Source organism: Eucalyptus grandis, chromosome 10, assembly GCF_016545825.1.
Source record: "Eucalyptus grandis isolate ANBG69807.140 chromosome 10, ASM1654582v1, whole genome shotgun sequence".
Taxonomy (NCBI): domain Eukaryota; kingdom Viridiplantae; phylum Streptophyta; class Magnoliopsida; order Myrtales; family Myrtaceae; genus Eucalyptus; species Eucalyptus grandis.
Window position 1 is genome coordinate 1930199 of NC_052621.1, and position 17411 is coordinate 1947609.

Consider the following 17411-nt stretch of genomic DNA (forward strand, 5'->3'; position numbering starts at 1 on the left):
ATTCACCACTTAGTTAAATCAAATGTCAATCAGAACACCGGACTCTTATTTGCGTTTTTCAAAAATAAATTGAAGGACATTCATATTGTCAATTTTATGAAGATCTACTGCCCCGAGTATGTTCATGATTTTGATCGCTAACCTAGCTAAACATATCGAATAGACAATACTTGCCATCGCCATCGAAATTGATTGCGTTTGTTCGCATCGGCCGGTTGATGCATCGCGAACATGGATTAAATGAGGACTAGATAGGCGGCTTTCGAGTTGTAGGATTTGTCAAAGGGAATGAGCTGGGATAATTACGAGGTTGTGTCAAAACCCTAGTGATCGATCAATACATCCTTAGTCGGGACATATCATCAAATTAGATGGACAAATTACTTCTCGTTATGTCTAATATGTCATGCGATGTCACCCTTCGTGAAAATTAGAAGAAGCCTCTAATTACAGTTGATAGGGGCGGCGCGTGCATGCTGGACACATAACCCTCTTGCGTAAACTTGTCATGTGATGGCCCGCCAAACTTGTTCGGCGGCCAACTTTTGCCATAAGATGATGCGTTCACATAGATCACTAGCTACACGAAGCTTTCTAAATTTAAGAGGGTTAATTAGATAAGGCCTTAATGGAGCACCTTCTCGAATCGTGTAACGCGTCCAAATTCGTTAACTGAGTCGAAGCTTTTCTGAAGCGAGAAGGACGTCTCATAGCCAAGCCACATAATAATCAAACCTAAGGAGAAATGAAGAGCAAGTCTATTTATAGATGTTACAGCTCACGTTGCCGATGGCCAATGAGAAGTTTCATTAGTAATTAATTAGTAGGCTAATCGATTAGTACACCCTAAAGCAACATTTAGGCGTCGATTTAGATTAAGATACGATGTTTGGTGCAACTTAAAACATGATTTTGAGAATTTCTGAAAATCCTCCGAATATCCTCTTCTCTCGTTCATTGTACCTCCACTCTTCCACTCTTCCATGCTTCACCATTTCGCTAACACCGGCTTGTGTGTAGGCTTCTCCCTGCCGCCGCTCACTCCGCCGTACCAGCTTTCGCCTACAACATCCCGCATCGACGATTTTAAATCTAGCCACGTCCTCCCGGACACCAATTGCCCCCTTTGTTGTGCGTCGATTATCGGCCCGTTCCCTCTCCCCCTCCCTTCTCCCAATTGTGTCTCTTAGCGTCTCGATGGCAATGACAGTCGCGCGGTGGCCGCTGTCATTGGTGGTAGCGAAAACAGCAATGACGGAGGAGCAGATGACAGACAAATTGGCAAAGGAAGTTGACGATACAGTCAATTGGGTCCGGTGGAGGAGGAGGGGCCAGTGAGAAGGTCCGTTTCAATTGATTCTCTATTTCGGGGAATCGAATTGCATGAAGACTTGGAATTGCAATCGTTTGATGTGAACACAAGCGAGTTGAGAATGATTTTTCGGTGGATCAATTGGAGAGTAGAGAGACATTTGCAAAGAGCTTAAGAATTTGTTTAGTGGTCTTGGACCTCTCTCACCCCAAAAATCAGTTTAAGGGATGAGGCTTTTCCTCACACTTATAAATTGACCACCTGCCTCTTTCACAATCGATGTAGGATAAACCCCATCAATCTCCCCTTTTCGAGTGACTGTAAGGTCCAAACTTGTAAATAACTTGGACTATGATACTAGACTTGTTGGGAGTGCGTAACAAAAACCCAATACCTTTTGTCACAGTTGACATAATTTAAGATTTTTTTTTATGTCACAAAAAAAGCTTCAGGTAAATGTGTCATTGTGAGAATAGTTTGAGGTTTTTTGTGATATTTTTCCTTTTATTTATAATTTTTTTTATCCAATTCAGGTTTATCCCACTCTACGTTGGATTTTTTATTTGGCATTTTATCCGGGTTGGAAGATGTTGCCAAACACCAAATAGGATAATACTCCAAACTACCAAATTAGCCTAAGACTTAGAAGAAAAAGGAAAAAAGATGAAATCAGCTTGAATTGTCGGTTTGGCAAATGTACAAGGAAATGAGACTCACGATTGTTACATATACATACTTACAAATTTAAGGACATTAATATCTCAAAGCTCGACCACTTAAATTATGGTCCAAAGATAATTGTCATACTTAGAAGAATTGCTTTTGTTTGGTAACTGGCCAAATAGTGACTATTTTTATTTTTTTGTTCCTTGAAAAAAGAAATAATATAAATCTGTTTGGTAACATTAATTAATTTTATTTTATTTTATTTCCGGAACAAATTTATTCACCGGAATAGATTTGGAACAAAATTAAGAAATTAAAAAAAAATTACTTATTTGTTCCCGAGAACAATTCAAGAATCAATTAATTTTTTTTACTTTTCCTTTTCTTCTTCTTCCTTTAGTCGATCGTTGGCCTCGGTGATGAATGGCGGCTAGCCGACAAGAGCTGGTGATCTCACCGAAGCCTCACCTAGCCACGGCAAGGCTCCCCGAGGCCGACGACCGCCTAGAGGAAAAAGAAGAAGAAAAAAAGAAAGAAAAAGAAAAATGTAATAAAATTATTTTAAAATTAAAAGAAATTCAAAGTTACAAAAAAAAAAAATTGTACACTTACCAAATATTTTCGAATGCTTAAAAAACCGTTTAGGGAACAAAACCAAAATAAATTATTTTTGACAAAATATTATTTCAAAGAATAAAATGGTTACTAAACAAGCCCTAAGATATCCCGTTTCAAAGAACCAACATTCAAGCCAAACAAGAGAAATAGTCATTCCATTTCCTTTATTTAGTGTTCTTGTTAGAATACGACCTAAGCCAACCTCATTATCGTGACTACAAGTTTACGATTCTTTTAAATGGCATTAACATGAATATATGAGCATATTGAACGAAACCCTAAGGAATCATTACGAAGTCATATAAAACCGACATGATATGGTAATACCCTTAATAAGTATATGCACATCACATGAAATCTTTCGTACTTATGATCGAGTTGATCTGAGTGGTCGATTTCGGGGGCAAGATCGCGCTCTCACTTTCGCTGCTCAAGTGCTGCTGCCGTCCTAATCGGAAAACTAAACAAAATGCCTCAAATTTGTCAAGATCTCTTCTATCTATCTACCCATTTCTCTTTATGCATGTTTCATTCTCTCCAGATTCTCTAGTACTAGGTTTCTATATAATACGCAAAAGAAAAGTTCTCTTTGAAAACCCTCCTCAAAGGAATCGCCATCTCGAGCTTCCCCAACCTCCTTTCTCAAGATATTTTAGTCTCTCTTATCTCAGGGACGGACATCCGCCATTGTCGGTGGTTGCTATCGCTTTCTAACAGTGTACGGGGTCGATTAATTTAACCTCGAAAGTGTCGGGCCGAGATCACCGCCACCCCATTGTCTCGAGCACCCACGTACCACTCTCCAAAATTACTACAGTCCTACTCTATACAGTCCCTTGTCTCCTTTTTGTCTTTTCATGCTTTACTTTTCATTCGTTTCCCCCACCTTCGATGAACCAGATTAGCAACCCAAGAAACATGTGTCTTCACGTCGGTACTCGATCTTGGATGCTTCTCTAAGCATTATCCCGAGGGGTTCACCCCAGTAAACACACTCACCCGGGCGAGATACACCCGCTATTGCAGTTTAAACTCGTGGTTTGGTATTTAAGAACATCTGACCCGTACCGATAAACAACCACCATCGACGACATTGTGCCCCTCTATGTTGATATCTCAATGAAATGCCCATCACTACAGAAATGATTTCTGGAAAAGTTTGGATGGGAAGGGACCATTGCTTTACCCGCATTGAAGATATCCCCTCTTAGCCTTAAGCTCAAGTCAATATGATGGACCATGATGCAGCGGGAAAAAGGGTGTTTGGCTCAATCTCGGAAAAAAAGGACAGAAGTGGGCCACGAGGGTTGTTCGTCAGGCACTACGGTTTTAGAAAAATAGGCAAAAAAGGAAGATAAAAGCAATAGTGGCTGGAGAAAAAGGCTGGTGTGCCTGAGTGCCTTTTGGAAAGGGGAATATAATGTTAAAAGAAACCAGCATGTTCAGGCCTCGTTCCCATATGAAACTGCCGTGTGAGGTTCACATGTTTCTGCCCACAAGATTCAACAGTCGTCTTCTTCTTTTTTTTCTTTTTTTTTGCGTGTATATCCGCTGTGTCATTCATCCTATCCTTCTTTGCTTTAAGGTAGTGCACACTTCTTGGCAAAATATAATTTTGGGAGTCCACTTTTCTCTAGTGTACTTTCCAATTTGGAAGATCGGATACTGGCTTCAAAATTAGCTTTTAATGAACACGTGATACCTGTCTAGATAGACCAGTTGGTATATTAAACTGTTCTTAATAGTTTTGATATGGCATTACCTTGAACCGATGAACATATATATTGTTTTCTTTCCTTTTGTCATTCTTGGTAAGAAAGTTTATGTCTCTTTGGCGTCTTGCAACCAACATGAATAACCTACATGAATAATGCTGAGTAGGTGATGAGTGTCAAAGATACCACGACGGTTGGGTTAGATTTTTTTCTCTTTTCTTCTTTCTCTCCCTCGAATTAGTTAAAGCTCGAGGTCGGGCAAACAAAAGAAGGATTCCAGGGAGGGGTTGGTGGGATTTTAGGTGACGGTGGCTTTCTTTGCATGAGAAGACTGGACATTTGATTTTGAACATGTCAGAGAAAACGTAAGCGTAACCATCGCTATCATTTTTATGGAGTGAGAGAAGGAAAGAAGTGGGTGGGATGTCCCTCAAAACCAGCTTGATTTTCGTGGGCGCTGCACTAGTTGGGCAGTTATTTTCTTCATTCTAATGTAACCGATCGTTGGACACATGTTTGTGCCGTTTCGATTTCCTCCCCATCACTTGAAACATTCTTGAATATTGAAGAAGCGAAGAGAACTGTAATAAGACACTGACAAAATCGAATCTTTTGTACGGTAGTGACGCCTTCGGGCTATTTTCTTGATGGCTGGGTCATTTCGTGTTGGAATTCTTGCCCGGTGAGACGGCAGCCGAACGGTGAAGGAACAGGTTCTGCTCTTATGCAAGAAGAAAAGGGTAACGGGAAGAAAAGAAAACAGAAAATGAAAAGCCATGTACCGAAAATTTGTCATTATGAAGTCCTTCGCAGTAGTTAAAGGAGGGCCCTCTTACATCTATGGAGACTTCAGTCGAATGATTTTATATCGCGGTTTCTCAAGTGCTCCAGCCAAAATCGTGGGGTTGCTCTGCTTCTGGGTTCTGAAGATAAAACCATGGCCTGCTTTCTGAAATGATTTATGGGGATGTGACGCTTGAGAGAGTGAATGTGCCCTGCTTTTACTTTGCCTTCATCCGTTTCTTTCTTTCTTCTGTGGTGAACGTGAGCCCAAAATGTCCTCACGACTTTTCGTCTGATGCTTCAGTTATCTCTTGAGTTGCAAAGTTCCAATCTTGCTTGCTGAGAAATTCTGCTTTTTTAATGCGGATTTGACAGCTTCGTTTCTTCACCAGCAGAAACTCATAAGGAAGGTGGGGACATCTGAGAGTGATGGATCTTGATTGTGGCAAGTGCTGGGGCTCTTCAAAGGTTGGTGCATTTCTCTCATCTCCAATTTACATTAATATTTGCTTCAAATTCTCGTGCGATTTCAAGCTTGTTTCAGCTTGTGGAGTTATACAGATGACTATTCTTCTAGAGAGATGCTGATTTGTTTTCGGGTTGCCTGCTATTGGCTTTTCAGAAAGAGTCTTGGAAGACAATTTGGATTCTAGCTTATCAAAGCCTCGGTGTGGTGTACGGAGACTTGAGCATATCTCCTCTCTATGTCTATAAAAGCGCATTTGCTGAAGATATTCAACATTCAGATACCAATGAAGAGATATACGGCGTTCTCTCTTTTGTTTTCTGGACCCTCACTTTGCTTCCCCTTTTCAAGTATGTCTTTATTGTTCTTCGGGCAGACGATAATGGGGAAGGTAAGTGCAAAACAGCTAAGTGATGCTTGTTCATATTCACCTTTTTCTCGCTAAATTATAAACTTTTGGCTCATGACGTTGAAGGTGGAACATTTGCCCTCTATTCATTGATATGCCGGCATGTGAGAGTGAGCCTTCTGCCGAACCGGCAGGCTGCCGATGAAGCGGTCTCTACCTATAAATTGGAGCACCATCCCGAGACCAGAAACAGCTTGAAGATGAAATCGTTGCTTGAGAAGCACAAGGCCTTACACACTGCTTTGTTGATACTGGTCCTTTTGGGAACTTGCATGGTAATTGGAGATGGAGTGCTCACTCCTGCAATTTCTGGTATGTTTTTTCATTCCCCAGTTGAAAATTGTTGAATATATGGAAGATGGCAGCTTCAATCTCTCTGGTCTCTGACTAATTGCTTTATTGTGGCTTAATGTAGTTTTCTCCGCTGTTTCTGGCCTTGAGTTTTCCATGTCTAAGGCACATCACGAATGTAAGTTTTCGCCCAAAGTCTTAAACAGTAGTATGATTGTGTATCTCAACCTGTGCTTCTTCGATCCACCATTTCGATTTAACAGGAATTTCTGGCGTAATATATGCAGACCAAAATATTTCGAGCTTTATTTTGTTCTGCCTCATTTTGAACGGCTACAATGTGGAAGGAGACGAGCTGAGCAGCTCGTTAAACTGCTCCCTCGGAAATGACGGGCAAGCCCTAAGGGAGGGCTTGCAGCTGATCCGGGCAGGGTCGCGGTGCCTATGCCGGGCCTCCGCGACCTTAAACTAAGGGAGGTATTGGGGTGTTACCCACCCAAGAAAAATATATGAGGTAACCAAATGGGTGAAAGGCTTTGGACCTGGGCAAGTCCTTAAAAGGCTTATGGAGGAAACAGGCGGGATAACCGCCCTGGGGTGGGAGTCCCTATACTGTCCTCCGTATTCCCTCTCTATCGGGAAGACAAAGATAGACAGGGGATTAGGTGGCCTCTCGGTGGGGAAGGTAGCCTCCACGTCGGAACTTGCTCTGGCTACCGCCGGGTAGGGTGGTATAGTAGCCCCCCGCGCTTGGGGTGAGAGAGGGTGGGTGAAATGCCCACTGCCTCATTTTGAACGGCTACAATGTGGAAGGAGTGGGAATTTGGCATTCTCATATGGCTACTTTGAAGTAACCATAAAGAAAAAATTACAATTTTACTCACATCGCCTATAATGAAATTCTCCTTTTTGCAGATGCAGTGATCCCAATCACTTGCGTCATACTTCTGTGCCTATTTGCGCTGCAACATTATGGGACGCATCGAATTGGATTCTTCTTTGCGCCAATTGTTTTGATTTGGCTACTTTGCATCAGTGCCCTCGGCTTGTATAACATTTTCAAGTGGAACCCAGAAGTCTACAAGGCACTTTCACCTTATTACATGTTCAGTTTCTTGAGGAAGACGAGAATGGGTGGATGGATGTCTTTGGGAGGCATCTTACTGTGCATAACAGGTAAGATCTAGAGGCTTGTTGCAAAGATCCTTCTCAAGTTTTTCAGTAGTAGTTGTGTGGCAGGGGTTTTCAATCAAGATGCAGTCTGTTTCTGTTAGTCCTTATTTTTCTGATTATTTCTTATTACCAGTCATGAACAAAGACAAAGATCCATCATTGTCAAAGACTCGGTCGTCTAGTGAGTGTTTAGGGAAATTCCATAGGTTTAGTAGAAACAGATTCTAATTAGTCATTTATCCTTTCTGCAGGTTCAGAGGCAATGTTCGCTGATCTTGGACACTTCTCCTACACAGCAATTCAGGTCTTACATTGCCTTAGATTTTTTGGTGAACTAGGGTGCTAGAGTTATTAACCTTTTCATTGAAAAGCACCAACTTTTGGTTAATGGTAGCATTTTGTATGTCATTTGCAGATTGCTTTCACATTTCTAGTTTATCCAGCTCTCATATTGGCCTATATGGGCCAAGCTGCTTTCCTGTCGAAGCATCACCATAACAGCAACCAAATTAGCTTCTATATTGCAGTTCCTGGTAAAGTTTCCTTGATCCTGGACAAATCTAGATCGGCAATTCGGTCCCCATGTGGGACCGATGAATGTCTATTTGCAATAGCTATAGCTGACTGAAATATTTGAGTGCAGGAAGTGTCAGATGGCCAGTACTTATAGTTGCTATTCTTGCTTCTGTTGTTGGAAGCCAAGCCATCATCAGTGGAACATTCTCCATCATAAACCAGAGTCAATCACTCAGTTGCTTCCCAAGAGTTAAGGTGGTTCATACATCAGCTAAGATTCATGGGCAGATCTACATTCCAGAGATCAATTGGATTCTCATGATTCTCTGCATCGCTGTGACCATCGGCTTTAGAGACATAAAACACATGGGAAATGCCTCAGGTAAACTATGCCTTCAATATGTTTGTAAGACTAAGATCCATATAGTACAACTCATCTTTTACTTCCAGTTGTCTCACTGTCTGAATTGATGCTTATCTGTTGATTGAGTTTGTAATATCAAACTTGTTTCAACCTTTTGCAGGCCTGGCAGTTATGGCGGTGATGTTAGTGACCACATGCCTCACTTCTTTGGTCATCATCCTTTGCTGGCACAAACCTCCAATCGTTGCTCTGTCCTTCTTACTGTTTTTCGGCTCAATCGAATTACTCTACTTCTCAGCATCACTCACCAAATTCACCGAAGGTGCTTGGCTTCCCATTCTTCTAGCCCTTTTCCTGATGACCATCATGTTAGTCTGGCATTATGCCACTGTCAAGAAGTATGAATATGACGTCCACAACAAAGTCTCTTTGGAATGGCTCTTAGCGTTGGGTCCGAGTTTGGGAATTGCTCGAGTCCCGGGCATCGGAGTTGTCTTCACTGATCTCACTTCTGGAATCCCAGCTAACTTCTCCCGATTTGTCACCAATCTCCCTGCATTCCACCGCATCCTTGTATTTGTCTGCATAAAATCAGTCCCTGTCCCGCATGTGCCCCCAGCCGAACGCTATCTAGTTGGCCGTGTGGGCCCTGTAGCTCATGGGTCTTACAGGTGCATCGTTCGGTATGGATATCGCGATGTCCACCAGGACGTGGATTCCTTTGAGTCCGAGCTCGTTGACCGGCTGACGGAATTCATCTGCTATGATTGGAATCACGCCGGCGAGCGTACTAACTCGTGGGGTGAGGATGACGGGCTTCACTCAAATGCTTCGTCGAGCGAGTGCAGATTGACAGTGATCGGAATGGCAGCAGCTCTCTCCAGCGCGCCAAATTATGAGTTTGATGGGACCCTGGAACCAGCAAGCGTGTCTGTTGGGTTTCCGAGCACAGGGAGCGGTGGAGTAGCTGATGAAGTCCAAATGGAGCCCATCAATGTCAGGCAAAGAAGAGTGAGGTTTGCAGTCGACAATGACAACGCGTCGGAAAACATTGCCCGACCAGAGATGGAACACGATTCACCCATGCAGGGAGAGCTACGGGACTTGGCAGAGGCTCAAGAGGCCGGGACGGCATTCATACTCGGGCACTCCCACGTCCGGGCGAAGCCAGGATCGTCGATCCTGAAGAGGCTGGCCATCAACATCGGGTACAACTTCCTCAGGAGCAACTGTAGAGGAACGGACGTGGTGCTAAAAGTGCCTCCGGCGTCCCTTCTGGAGGTTGGCATGGTTTATGTAGTGTAAAAACCACTCCAAGCTGGTATGGTGTAGTTTTTAGTCTCTTTATTCTAATACAGAGGAAGACGGGACGAGCGTATGGATCATCTCTGCAAAACTGTTGTCACTTCCATTGACAGAAGGTTCAGATGGAATGTTCAGAGAGAAAAATTTGTGCAGTAATTGTAAGTAGGAATTGGGAAGCCTCTCTCTCCCTCTCTGATGTAGGATCTTATAGATTTGATTAGGTTGGAACGTTTGGAGAATCGCATGACATATTTCATATGGTTTTTAGGGTCAGAACAATTTGGACATGACCTGCTCTTGGCATGCGCTTCATGGCGTTATCTATTTGACATTAGTGCATGACATTGAATTCCATAATCTGGTCATCCAAGGTTACCAAAATTTAAATAAATTTAAATAAAAATCCCTGAAAACGTGACTGATCTTCTCAAGCAATTATGGGCCACCCATTTCTGGTCCAAAAGATATTTCCACACGCTGGACTTGCGGCTCCCAAAAAACGGCAAAATCCTCTGCTTTCTAACTCTCGAGTTATCGCTAAAAAAAAAAAAACTCTCGAGTTAGTTTTGGTTTTTCCAAAGCGTGACAGAGATCCACGTAGTTCGTCAGGAGCCATGGAAATCCCCTGTTCTCCTGTCCAGTGATTCCCCGCTCGAACTTGAAACAACACACACACGAACTCATGGCGAGCAACATATAAAAGACCGGAGCAGAGAAATGTGGAGAGAGAGGCGTGTAGCTATTCAGGGTAGCCAGAGAAAAAAAGGGGGAAAAAAAGCATGGGACTGAGAGCTCTTCCGTTGCCATCTTCGCACAACACCGTGAGCTATCTTCCGCATGTCGCAGGAGGTGTGAGGGTTAGTAAGTTTGTTAAGTATAAGTTTAGGGTGTCGGCTCAATCGGAGAAGGGAAAGAAGGAAGAGGGCAAGGAGAAGAAGCAGAGCAAGCAGTCTCTGTTCGGGAGCGTGACCGATGCTCTCGACTTCTCCCAAGTGAGGTCACCGGAAGATGCCGACCTCCTTGAAGACGCCAGAGAGGCCACTCGGTCCGGTGAGAGGATGTCCAGAGAGCAGGTCCAATTCGACTCTAAACAAGTTCCAATCTTTCATTCTCTGTTTTCAGCGTATGCAAACACGTGCATTGATAATGTGTAAAAATTCAATCTTTAGTAGTTCAGCAAGTTCCGCAGCGCTCTCGCCGACATTCTGCCTTGAGAAGTTTATCCTGTTATTGCTAACGGGCGATTTGATGCATTTGCGCAGTATGGGGCTCTCAGAAGGAAGATCGGAGGGACATACAAGGACTTCTTCAAATCGTACATCGAAGGTGAACATTCAACCCTTGTCTTGTCGAGACTGTATCGGTTTCTGCGTGTTTTTCCGGCCGCCGGAACATCGTTCCCTGAACCTCAAACCTGTTTTGTTTTGCATCTGTGGGGATTAGTGGACGGGCAATATGTGGAGGAGGGATGGGTGGACAAGACCTGCAAGATATGCAAGAAGGACACCAAGGGGGAGCCAAGGCAGGTGGACAAGCTTGGGAGATACGTGCATGTCGCTTGCGTGGAGAACTCCAAGTCGTCAGGCAACTTCTTCACCAGGCTCTTCTCCAGATGACAGAACAGAATTTAGGAGCTGCTTCTTATCTCCTTCTCTCTAGTCATATGTCATACATAGCTTGGTAGACCAATTGGTGCACAAGTCTATATAAATGTTATGTTCTGTTCTGGTGTTTTACCCACAACGTTGCTCCTATCAAGTCATGCAGTTGCTGTTAGAGATGGGCTATCCCTTTTGAGTGGATACAGGTTGTTTTACTCTTCCAACTCTGGATGAAATGTCACTTCCTTTAGTACCTCGAACCGTGTTGTTTCTATAAGGATGACTAAACCGTGAGTTCTGATCCTTTGTTTCACGACGAAACTTAGGGTCACGTCATGCCCAGGAAGAGCAACTAATTACATGGATAGACATGATCATGGCTCTGACGCTTAGATGGGCAGTCCCTCATTTGGTTCCGCTTGCGGAAAAAAAGGAAGAAGAAGCAATTCACACCCTTCGTGACCTGACTGTCGTGAATAGTAGAAATTGATTTGGGTGGGCTTGGACAAGTAACTTCCTTGTAAAGTGCCGGGTGCAAAACGACTAGGCTTGCCTATCCGCAAGCTCGGGGGTATGATCCTTCGAACCGACCGTCGGCCCGACTAAACAAAAGCCTAAAGTTTGCACAATGCGTAGCTTCAAATCCGCACATGCCCGTTCGTCGATCAGGTCTAGCACACGCCGCCGTCCGGAGGGAGCAACACCAAATCAAAGATCCCGGAAATGGGCCGAGAATGGAGGCCCATGTTAATGGGATCGGGCCTATGTACGCCGGGCCGTGAGATGGGCCTCGTTGGGGGCCGAAAATGGCGGGAACTGAAGCTCCCCCCACGATTTGGCGGGAAAACCGCGCCTTTATTTCCGCCGCGCCGCCTCGGAAATCGGCGTCGCTCGTTCGCTCGCTCGCTCGCACGCACTCACTCACTCAGAGAGTCATCCACACAGAGAGAGAGAGAGAGAGAGATGGTGGGGCTGCCGTACGATTGCCTGGCGAACCCGCTGGGGGCCGTCCGGTTCACCTTCGAGAAGGCGGTGGCTGCCGGCGCCGATCCGGCGGCGCTCAACGGCAAGGACTGGGGCGCCGGCGATCTCTTCCGCGACGTGCTCTTCGACCAGGGCGCTCTCTCGCAGGTAAGGACGCAGGCGTCGTCATTTCCCGATCGCCCCCATAACGCGCCTTCCAGGTCTTTGTGTCTAGCTCCGATTTGCCTCGCGGCGTTCGGAATCGCATGCGATTTCTCTGCTTGACCTCGTTTTGGGCTTGATCTGACTTGAGGAGATTCTCGAAAGCGTCAAAGGAGTTGCTTGCCCTTCCCCTGTGATTGTGAAAATTTCTAGGTTCTGGCCCCTAACTCTTAGCTTCTTGACATATGCTGAATTGGTCGATCAGCAATCAATCGAAAGCTTAATGTTTTACATACTCGATAACGATGGCCTGTTGAACGTAGTACGAATGTTAATATAGTGGAAGACGATCTGGAGCACCCAATTGCATGAGGCAGGACTCAAAAATCTTATTTTAGCTGATGATGAACTTAAGTTGTTTTGGGGTTAATTGTTTTGATCCGATTGGTTTGTTCCGCTGTAGGTTCCGGTCCTTAATGCTAAAAATATCGGACATGTTCAGCCCAACACGCTCGTGCGCTTTCGTGGTATGATACAAGACATGTTGGGGAATGAATTCTATGCTGGTGTTTACAAGGTATATATATATATGCTGGCCCTTGTGAGGATGTGATTGCTGCATACTTTGCATACGTGATACGATGCGACTAACGTAATGCGTTGCACTCTGCCCAGGATGGCTCATCATGGAGAACAAATAAATATAGGGATGTTTCTCAGTTCCCTATGGGTTCTTCACCTGACATGCATATCTGGGAACGCCACTTACTCTACTGCATCCAGGTGGGTTTCATTAGAAACATCCCAAAATTTGTCTCTTCTTCCTTGCCTTTCCCGGAGCTGTTGTTTCCCTGTGGTTTTGGCTGCTTTCGACCAATTATTTCATTTATATCTTCTGAAAAACATCTTATCGTTAGAGAATGACAATGAGCAAGCTAGTTCATCCAACATTTGGTTCTTTTGCTTTGAGAAAGAGTTAAGAGTCAAGTTCTTTTGTTGTTAAACTGATTTTTCTCCTCTTTCTTTGTGCCTTAAGGTTCCAGGATTGAATCCCTGGGCTGACACTTCCTCAGGAACTGTTGTTGCAAGACCTGTGGAACAGACATCCCCACACGGGGAAAAGCGCAGGAGAGCAGATAAAGAAGATATTGATCAAATGGATGTAGAGGTAGAATTAGCCGCTTCCCTGCTTTTCTTTTTCTCATCTTGTAGTTTTTATTTTCATACGACTGATGTGTTCTGCATTAACAGACCTCAGAAGATGGCATTCAAAGATCTTCTGGTGTCAAAAAATTGGTAAGCATTCGCTATTTGTCTGATTCATGATCTGTTTATTTTAATTTATTAGTCTGCAAGGAAGCGTGGCTTCATTTCTGTTAAATAAAGTAATCAACAGCAACATTACTTAGTTTACTAGTTTCATGACTTAAGTTTGAGTTGATATCTGGTTTATGATGAGAAGAATAAAATATTTATCATCTAAGCAAAAACGGGTCAGTTGTAGGGTTCATATGGTTTGTTGGTACATGTTTCTCCCCAGCTCAGTGAACTTCAGCAGCAAATTAATCTGTAGAGAAGAGTAGTTTAATGGTTGAATATTTTCCGAATTGATAGAGGGAGGATGGACACCCTTCTCAGAACTTACAGTTGCTGGAATCTGTGGCTGGGAGCACTGGTTTTGGCAGTTGTACCATGCCCAGAGATGAGGGAGATTCACTTTCTTGTCTTATTAAGGTGAGTAAATATTACATTTATGGTTCTAAACTGGTCATTAACCTTACCAATGCAAATCCTTGACTTGGTGAAGTCTTCTATTTTCTCCTCATTCTGATTAAATCCTATAAAATATTGGTTATACAGGTATATGATTCTTCAGACTCCGAATTGAAGCTAAATGACGTGTTCGAGTTCATTGGAGTGCTAACTTTTGATTCCGAATACCAAGTGGATAATGATGAGTTCTTGGATGGCTTTTCTGAAGATATGTTGGCTTCTTTGCCCCTAAATAAGGTATTGAATACCAATTCACAATTCATCCTCACTCAATGCATCAAAATCTTTACCTCTTCTACATGTCTGCATCCTTGCATAGCATCCAGCAGTTCATTTAGTGGAAATGTTATGATTGAATAAACCTAGGTCTATTAAAACAATGCCATCAGCCGAATGAGCCAAATCAGATGCTTCAACTGTATCGCTCCAGAATATCCTGTGTTGTCCTTTTGAACTTTGTCGAATGTGCTAGTAAATTGAACCAAACAATTTCGTTGTACTTATCATTTAGAATGAGTAAAAATAAAAGGAAGTACTGTGACATGCCTTGTCTTGGTTCAGGTACCACGTCTCCATTGTCTCATTCACAGAAAGCTCGCAGCTCATGACTTTCTTCAGAGCACTCCTTTGGAGGTAAACTTGAATATCTTAATCTCTATGTCCAAGCTTTTTCATTTTGCTTTTGCTCAACTGTTGATTTATGCTGAATGCTGCAGCTGAAGCCCCATTTGGTCAAAGAGGTGAGGCAAACTCTCCTGTCACATCTTACAGCCGTTCTTGGCAATGATGGTCTGGCAGCTCATTTGGTATTGTTGCATCTTCTATCCAGGGTGTGTATTCATTTCTTTGCCAACTTTGTGAATTTGTCTTCCGTGTTGAAGTATTTCTCTCTTTGTTGTAGTCTGATGCTCGATCTTTAGCTTCTTTTTTCCTTTCTCAAGTTCGATATGGAAAAGGTAATAACTAGATTCTCCAAAAGCAGGTACATGCTCGGATTGACAATTTTGCAGTTGGAAAGCTCTCTTTCAATCTCACTTGCTTTAACAAAGAAAGTGTATCAATCTTCGGCAATCAACTTACCCTGGCAATCAAGGATCTCCTACCTTTCTCACATATTGTTCCCCTAACAGTGGATTACCTTAATGCTGCTTCACTTGCACCCAAAAAGGATTATGAAAGAAATAGGTATAAGATGGCTACTGTGTAGCTCATGAGTTCTCATGGTTAATAACCATTGATCTTGGGAATCAGTTTTTACTGTTGACATGGTTAATACTGCAGATTGGTGTCTGGGTTGATGCAGCTACCTGAGGGCACACATTTGACAATTGATGAGACCCAGTTGGAAGCAGGAACTCTCAATTCTGTGGGTGTTGAAAATGCTAGGTTGTTAAAATATTTAAGCGAGTATCAAAAGGTGATTTTTGTCTTCAACTATCTTCCTGCTCTTGTAGTTTTGTCTTGCGCACATCATTTTTCAGAGCAACGGGATATGCATTTGGCATTGAGAAAGTACTCTACAGCAGAACACATGATCTTTTCATACTTGTTTGTCAAGAGCGCATAGTGCCATTGTGTGTAAAGACTTACCGATGATCTGAATGTGTTGGTTTTTAGGTGGAGTATGATTTTAAGTACTACAAGATGGAGATGGCAGCTGATTTTCAATTACTTGTCCTTTCTGAGGGTAAATCAACTATTTTGCCAGCTGATTTGGTTATTCCTTTTCGGCCTTCCTCGGTAGCTTCCGGTGAAGCGGTGGCTGCAGAAACACTAGAAGCTTGGCGATGGTACTTGGCTACTGTCAGATCACTGTCACATTCGATTGACTCAGACATGCAGAAGGTATGATTTTGATTGACTCAATCATCGGCAATCTTTTTCCCATTGGCATATAGGCGGGGATGTAATTCATTAGATCGATTTGATTTTTCATTCAGCACCAACACCATATATAAAGCCGGCATCTTGACTTGATTATTTGTTTGCTTTTGGAGAACCATATGGCAAGTATAGCAATGGAAATTATCATGGCTAGGTTATGCATCGTGATTGGTCTAATGGTTTTAGAACTGTTACCTGCTGCATATTTCCTGGATGAGTTCTATGTGCAGTTTCCTTGGGTTCTAAAGTTACTAGTGGTTTTTAACAACAGTGAGGTCGATTCAAGGCCACTGCTGTTCTGAGCATCTTTCTTGCCAGTAAAACATGTCTGATGGGCAGAAATTCTCATGCAAGATTCTTCACACAACACATTAAGATTATTTTCTCTTTCTTCGGAGGGATTCACTCGAATTTTTATGTCATGAGATAATGAGTGTTTATATGCACAGGTGGTGGAGAATGATCTGGTTGCAGCAAGGCAAGCCAATCGAAACCTAAGCAGCCAGGACCTTAGCAGGTGAAAGTTGGATGAACTGCTATTTTTAGTTCAGGTGACCATTACATTTCAAGTGCTACATCTGATTGACATGCCATCCTTTTCCGGCCCTGCAGATTGTTGACAATGGGCCGTCTGATGTCGTTGAGTTTCGGTGAAACCTCCCTGTCATTGGAACATTGGCAAATGGTCAAGGAACTCGAGAGGCTGCGGTGGGAGAGGTTAGCATGAAGTGTGCAAACCACCGCTTTTGCAAAAATTGCTGACAAAGTATATATCAAGTGCAAGTGCAGCTTTCCAAGCTGCAAACTTTCTGCTGAATTGGCATCACCTGTACATAACTCTTTGCTGTCGAAATCATTGAGCCGGCTTTTTGCGGACTTATTATAACCGAGACAACTTGTTGGGTCTATACATCTTCTGAGTGCAATTTGGGGCTGAATGCATCGATGCTATGCTTTACCAATTTCCTCTACGCTTTCGGCACATGTATTGCAAAAAATGCAGTAGTGAAAAAAACTCTTTACCTTTGAACTCGAGTAGGTATGCCATGATCCTGCTTAGGAACCACCGGGAATGGGTTAGGGATAATACCGGACTGGTTTTTATTTTTGGGCTCACGCGATTTCCAAAACTCTGGATTTTTAACGAATTCCAGATCATAGCTCCGAAATTTCGTGAAGGAACTTGATCTGCTAAGCCAGTTCCATTTCCTTAACTGATCATGTATGTGTTAGTTTATAGATGTGATTGTTAGTTGTTGGGCCAATTACATTTGGAAGATGAGAATTGAGGTTTAATCGGTTGATTAGTCGAATCCAAAACATCGAAATTTTTCCATAGAGAGCTGTACTATACAAAAAAAAAGAAAAAAAAGATAGAGAAGTAATTGGAATCACGGTTAGTATCTAATG

The 17411-nt window shown here is 43.0% G+C and overlaps 3 protein-coding genes across 3 annotated transcripts; all 3 read left to right on the plus strand.

Annotated features, from left to right (window-relative positions):
* Positions 1-5523: 5523 nt before the first annotated feature.
* Positions 5524-9970, plus strand: LOC104420998 (potassium transporter 2). Its single transcript, XM_010032802.3, has 9 exons — positions 5524-5562; positions 5717-5951; positions 6036-6281; positions 6385-6438; positions 7176-7436; positions 7685-7737; positions 7849-7966; positions 8077-8331; positions 8474-9970. Exons 1-9 carry the CDS (start codon positions 5524-5526, stop codon positions 9616-9618), a joined length of 2406 nt encoding a protein of 801 aa, XP_010031104.2. The 3' UTR covers positions 9619-9970.
* Positions 9971-10175: 205 nt separating this feature from the next.
* LOC104420999 lies at positions 10176-11472 on the plus strand. The gene is made up of 3 exons (XM_010032804.3): positions 10176-10691; positions 10881-10944; positions 11062-11472. The coding sequence occupies exons 1-3, from the start codon at positions 10398-10400 to the stop codon at positions 11232-11234; spliced, it is 531 nt and encodes a 176-aa protein (XP_010031106.1). The 5' UTR covers positions 10176-10397; the 3' UTR covers positions 11235-11472.
* A 636-nt stretch (positions 11473-12108) lies between these two features.
* On the plus strand, positions 12109-16959 carry LOC104421000 (mini-chromosome maintenance complex-binding protein). Its single transcript, XM_010032805.3, has 14 exons — positions 12109-12350; positions 12808-12921; positions 13020-13127; positions 13381-13512; positions 13596-13640; positions 13959-14078; positions 14205-14354; positions 14679-14750; positions 14834-14947; positions 15100-15302; positions 15399-15534; positions 15735-15962; positions 16451-16518; positions 16614-16959. The coding sequence occupies exons 1-14, from the start codon at positions 12183-12185 to the stop codon at positions 16726-16728; spliced, it is 1773 nt and encodes a 590-aa protein (XP_010031107.2). The 5' UTR covers positions 12109-12182; the 3' UTR covers positions 16729-16959.
* The last annotated feature ends 452 nt before the right edge of the window (positions 16960-17411 follow it).

What these genes read in the sequence shown, in the direction of transcription:
- LOC104420998 (XM_010032802.3), top strand. Translation starts at nt 5,524, where the DNA reads ATGGATCTTGATTGTGGCAAGTGCTGGGGCTCTTCAAAG. An exon ending in GCTCACTCCTGCAATTTCTG is followed by an intron (nt 6,282 to 6,384) that starts GTATGTTTTTTC and finishes GGCTTAATGTAG; the next exon opens with TTTTCTCCGCTGTTTCTGGC. An exon ending in CATCTTACTGTGCATAACAG is followed by an intron (nt 7,437 to 7,684) that starts GTAAGATCTAGA and finishes TCCTTTCTGCAG; the next exon opens with GTTCAGAGGCAATGTTCGCT.
- LOC104420999 (XM_010032804.3), top strand. Translation starts at nt 10,398, where the DNA reads ATGGGACTGAGAGCTCTTCCGTTGCCATCTTCGCACAACACCGTGAGC. An exon ending in AGAGGATGTCCAGAGAGCAG is followed by an intron (nt 10,692 to 10,880) that starts GTCCAATTCGAC and finishes GCATTTGCGCAG; the next exon opens with TATGGGGCTCTCAGAAGGAA. An exon ending in CTTCAAATCGTACATCGAAG is followed by an intron (nt 10,945 to 11,061) that starts GTGAACATTCAA and finishes TGTGGGGATTAG; the next exon opens with TGGACGGGCAATATGTGGAG.
- LOC104421000 (XM_010032805.3), top strand. Translation starts at nt 12,183, where the DNA reads ATGGTGGGGCTGCCGTACGATTGCCTGGCGAACCCGCTGGGGGCCGTC. An exon ending in CTTCTGGTGTCAAAAAATTG is followed by an intron (nt 13,641 to 13,958) that starts GTAAGCATTCGC and finishes CCGAATTGATAG; the next exon opens with AGGGAGGATGGACACCCTTC. An exon ending in TTCAGAGCACTCCTTTGGAG is followed by an intron (nt 14,751 to 14,833) that starts GTAAACTTGAAT and finishes TGAATGCTGCAG; the next exon opens with CTGAAGCCCCATTTGGTCAA.